General features: G+C 41.3%; 1 protein-coding gene across 1 annotated transcript; it reads right to left on the bottom strand.

The window, feature by feature from the left end:
- Positions 1–2650: 2650 nt before the first annotated feature.
- Positions 2651–3587, bottom strand: LOC109376484 (olfactory receptor 7D4-like). The gene is given in 1 exon segment (XM_019632410.1): positions 2651–3587. A coding segment is annotated over 1 exon segment (930 nt). The 3' UTR covers positions 2651–2657.
- Between the last annotated feature and the right edge of the window lie 1308 nt (positions 3588–4895).

Below are 4895 nucleotides of genomic sequence, written 5' to 3'. Positions count from 1 at the left end.
ACAGTCAGATAGTGCTACAGGCTCCCTAGGATGGTCCTGTTCTCTTGGCTTTGTCTAATCTGCCCAGGTCACCAGGGCCAAGGGTTCCATAGAGTGGTTGGTAGTAAGACTATTGCACTGAAGGAAGTGACTTTTCCAGGAGCAGTTATTTTGTATCTCATGCTCAGACATCTGCTGGAGAAGAATTCAGCTGGGCAGAACTTTCCAGGGTACAGCATCCTGCCAATAATAGATCTACCTCTTTTGGGCACAAGAATGGGTAACAAATATGCAGTGTTCATAAACATTATGCCACTACTTTTCAGGACTCTACATTAGACACAACGCTTCTGTAATCACCCCAACAACTATTTACAAATCAAGAATTTGAGGCTGCTTAGAGACAGTCAATATCCTAATAAATAATAAAGTGAGGGTTCAAACATTGGAATCTGCCTCGTCTGAATCCAGTGATTGTCAAGAGGGTTCAAAAGTTCTCAGGACAACCCAAGACAGATTTTAGAAGTTTAAAATTTTTGCTCTCTGTTCAAGAGAATCTCCCCATGGAGCTGAACCAGTATAAAGAATGTTTTGTCCTCCATTTCTCTGTTGTAGGGAGTCCCTGACTGGGGCCATGTCCTGGTCCATTTCTCAGTCTCTAGGTCCAGGAAAGTTCTCTCCTGGACTCTACAGATCTGGCCAGCATTTGGTGCTCCTAGGGCTGTTCGGGGGGCTGAGGCTTGCACAGGGGCCCCCTCTCCTACATGGCTTTCTTGGTGCTGAGTCACAATTCTGGGATATACTCAGCCCCATCTAAACCCATAGCCTGATCAACACTCTAACCAGTGTTTCCAATTCTGTTCTGGTAATGGATCCCTCCCCTGAACTGCACTGTTCTCCCCCTCCCCCCACCTTTCCAGCAGTGCAAGCTATTATAGTTAATAGGGTTAAAGGGACAGAAGAGTCCTTGGCTGGCTGTTCACAGTCTGCACCTTTGTGTGGTCAGCATAGACCCTGCAGACCCTGATGGCCCTCATGGATCTTGTGATGGCTAACAATTACTGAGTGCTTATGTCAGGCACTGTCCTGAGCTCTCCTGTGTGTAACATTTCATCTCCACCAGAACACTTCAGGAAATGTATTTTCATCCTTATTATGCATGAGGGTATGGAAGCACAGAGAAGTAACTTGGGCAAGATTGTACAATAGTGAATGATAAAGATTTTTGAACCCAGAGCCCTCTTAACCACTATGCCCTGATGCTCCAAATAGAACCATAGGACTTCACTCATATGTGGCATATAAAACTGAAAGCAACAAACAAATGACAAAAGCTCATAGAGACAACAGTTTAGTGGTTACCAGAGGGTAAGGGGGGAGGAGGGTGGTAGAAGAAGGAAAAGGAGGTCAAATACATGGTGATGGAAGGAGAACTGACTCTGGGTCTTGAGCACACAATGCAATATATCAATGATGTATTATAGAAATGTACACTAGAAATCTATGTAATTTTACTAACCAATGTCACCCCAATAAATTTTTAAAAGGTGCCACAGATAACATTTGAAGAAAAGGGCAGAGGATTAACAGACAAGGGAATATGAACAATTGCTGAAAATACAAAAATACCTCTCTCTCTCTCTCTCTCTCTCTCTCTCTCTCTCTCTCTCTCTCTCTCTCCATATATATATATATATATATATATATATATATATATATATATATATATATATACACACACACACATTTTAAGAAAGGAAAAAAATTAAAATTGTAATATTATATATATATACTGATAACAAAAGATAAATACAAGTCACGTTTGACTTCTGCAGTTACAAGAGCTAACTCAAAATGGTTACCATCAGTGTACTTTTAATACAGTTTTTTCCTTTCTTAAAGTGTATATATTTTTTTGGAACCCTCTCGACATATATGGAAACTGGAATGAGTAGGAGGGTGGTGGCCAGGGTAGGCCTCTTTGAGGAGCTGCCAGTTTAGATTTGAAACCCAACTTGTGAGGAGAGGAGTCAGGCTTGTGAAGATTCGGTGAAGCGTGAAGCAGGGAAGGAAGGTCGCGAGTAGATTGCTTTGGACTTTTATTTCAGGTCTGGCTCATATGGATCCACGAAGATCAGAATTTTCCTTCTCTTAAAGTAGACACTACAAAGAAGTTTCTAACTGAAGTTCTCAGTGTAGGGCAGTGGCCACCACCAAAGCCAAGATACAGTAACTAAAATATTATGGGGCAAAGGAGGTGAGTGGGAGACATTCCAGATAACGGTTCCCATACAGCCCGGGGAAAACACCGTCCCACAGGCGTGGTGCTGTGTTCTTGCTAGAACATCACAGGAGTAAGTCAGTGTGTAAACATTTGTTGTCATTCTTGTCCTCTCTTGTCCCCTGCTGCACTCCTGACTTGTTTTCTTCTCCCTTGATGCTTGCAGGAGTCTGTATCTTTGAAATAGTTTATTTTCATGAGAAGTTTAGTTATTAGTTGGCCATTTTCCCCCCTTGGGAGATGGTGAGCCTTTGGGTGTGCTGCTTCAAGTTTGTCTTTGGTTCACGAATGTCTTCTAGTATATCATGAATAGCATTTCTTCTCTGTCTCATTACATATTCAGAACTACTAATTCTCAGCACTTTGGATCTCTGTTGTGTCCTTCACTTCCAAGACCTCACCGAAAGTGAGCTCCTCTGCTGAAAAGTCTCAGAGCTGCCTTCATGTCTCTGTTCCGCAGATTGTAGATGAAGGGGTTCAGCATGGTCACAACCACTGTGTACATGACAGAGGCCACTGAACCCTTTCTGGAGGGATGGGCTGTTCCAGAAGTGAGGTAGACCCCATGGCCAGCACCATAGAACAAGGAGACAACTGACAGGTGAGACCCACAGGTGGAAAAGATTTTATACTTACTCCCAGCCGATGAAATGCCCATTATAGAGTAGATAATTCTAGAATAAGAAAAGAGAATCCCAGTCGGGGGAACAATACGCAGCAGGCCAGTTACAACATACAGCAGGATGTTGTTGGCCAGGGTGTCGGAGCAGGCCAGCTTGAGAATCTGCGCAAGTTCACAGAAGTGGGGGATTTCTGTCTCTTTGCAGAAGGATGCCCTCAAAACCATCAGACTTTGCAACAATGAATATGTCAAGCAGATTAACCAAGAGAGCAGAACCAGCAGCCCACAGATTCGGGGGTTCATGATGACCATGTACTACAGTGGGTGACAAATGGCCACAAAACAGTCATACGCCATCACAATCAGTAGCAAATTATCTAGCCCAGCAAAAACCATGAAGAAATATATCTGGGTGAGGCAGCCTTCATACGTGATGACTTTGCTCTGTGTCTGGATGTTCACCAGCATTTTGGGGATGGTGGTGGAGGCAAAACAGATGTCACTGAAGGACAGGTGGGAGAGGAAGAAGTACATGGGCATGTGGAGGTGGGGGTGTAAGATGATGGCCAGGATGATGAGCAGGTTCCCTATAACACAGACCAGGTACATGGATAGGAAGAGCCTGAAGAGAGACTGCAGGTCCATGTCTTCTGAAAGTCCCAGAAGCATGAATTTTGAAATAGCTGTGTGATTCCTTGATTCCATATGAATTTATGGAAATTGCCTATAAGAAGCAAGAGTAATGTTAAAACAGTGACAAAACAGAAATGTGCCATACATTTCAATCTCATTCACTCCTGAAGTCTTATGGTTCATCTGAGTTTTGTTTTCTTTAGTTGATGAAAATCTCTTCAGCAATTCCTTTCCTTCCCTGCTTCTATTACTACTACCTGGAGCACCTCTTTAAAATGAATGTCTCCTCAGAGGACACCATTCAGGGGTCTTTGCATTGTACCTGACTCCTGGCCAGTCCACCTGTGCTGTAAAATTCCTGTGAAAGGATAATAAACTTCTCCTTTCTGCCTCATAGCTGTGGTCTCTCCGAGTCCCAGGGAAATATGGAGAAGAGGTAGATTACAGGGAATTACAGAATTTAATGATGTTTTTTGTTTGTCCTCATGACATTTGCCAGTATCTTGAAATAGGCCATTCTCTGTTTCAGTTTTAACTCAGAGAAAGTTATTGGGAAAATATTTTATAGATAATTACTTCATTATTATAGTAACTTCTCCATTACTTTCCAATTTATTCCTTTACTATCATTATGATTAGTGTACCATAATATACCTCAATCAGAAAGACCACATCAGACTCCCCAACCCATCACCATGCAATCTAATTTTGTCCTGCATGTTTGTGTTATAGTTCTTTAAATTTCTTTAGGATGGGAGAAGTATGCCTTTTCTATTCCTTTTTCGTTTTATATCCCAAGCACTTAGTACAGTACCTGGTACATAATAGATGCTCTATAAATATGTGTTTAATGAAGGAAAGATTAAAAGACATTTTCAGAGAATAATAGAGGTAATTCCCTATCATAAAACCCTTTAACCAAGAACAAAGACACCATCGATCATGAAGACTTTTCAATTGAGTATACAGAGGGTGCCAAAAAATGTATACATATTTTAAGAAAGGAAAAAAACTATTAAAATTGTAATACTCGATATTACCAATAACAAAAGATGAATACAAGTCACGTTTGACTTCTGCAATTACAAGAGGTGATCAAAGTGGTTACCATAAGCATCCAGACACTTCTGATTACACCAAACTACGGCTTGAGTAACGTTGACCAGTGTCCACTTGTATACATTTTTTTGGCACCCCTGGTATAAAGAATGAGAGGATTCTACATTTTATTTCACTTCATTAAAAAAAGCCTTACTTTCTGTTTGATTAGTAGGTCTCTGCCACAGGAGAGAATTTATAAACTCAGAGGTAGTTGTCTTATACACATATAAGAGAAAGTTCCTTCCTTTGAGTTGAAATGTGTCTCTTTATAACTACACG

This window comes from Hipposideros armiger, unplaced genomic scaffold (assembly GCF_001890085.2).
Source record: "Hipposideros armiger isolate ML-2016 unplaced genomic scaffold, ASM189008v1 scaffold_1138, whole genome shotgun sequence".
Classification (NCBI taxonomy): Eukaryota; Metazoa; Chordata; class Mammalia; order Chiroptera; family Hipposideridae; genus Hipposideros; species Hipposideros armiger.
The sequence above is the reverse complement of the archived record's forward strand: the minus strand, read 5'-3'. Positions and strand labels throughout refer to the sequence as shown.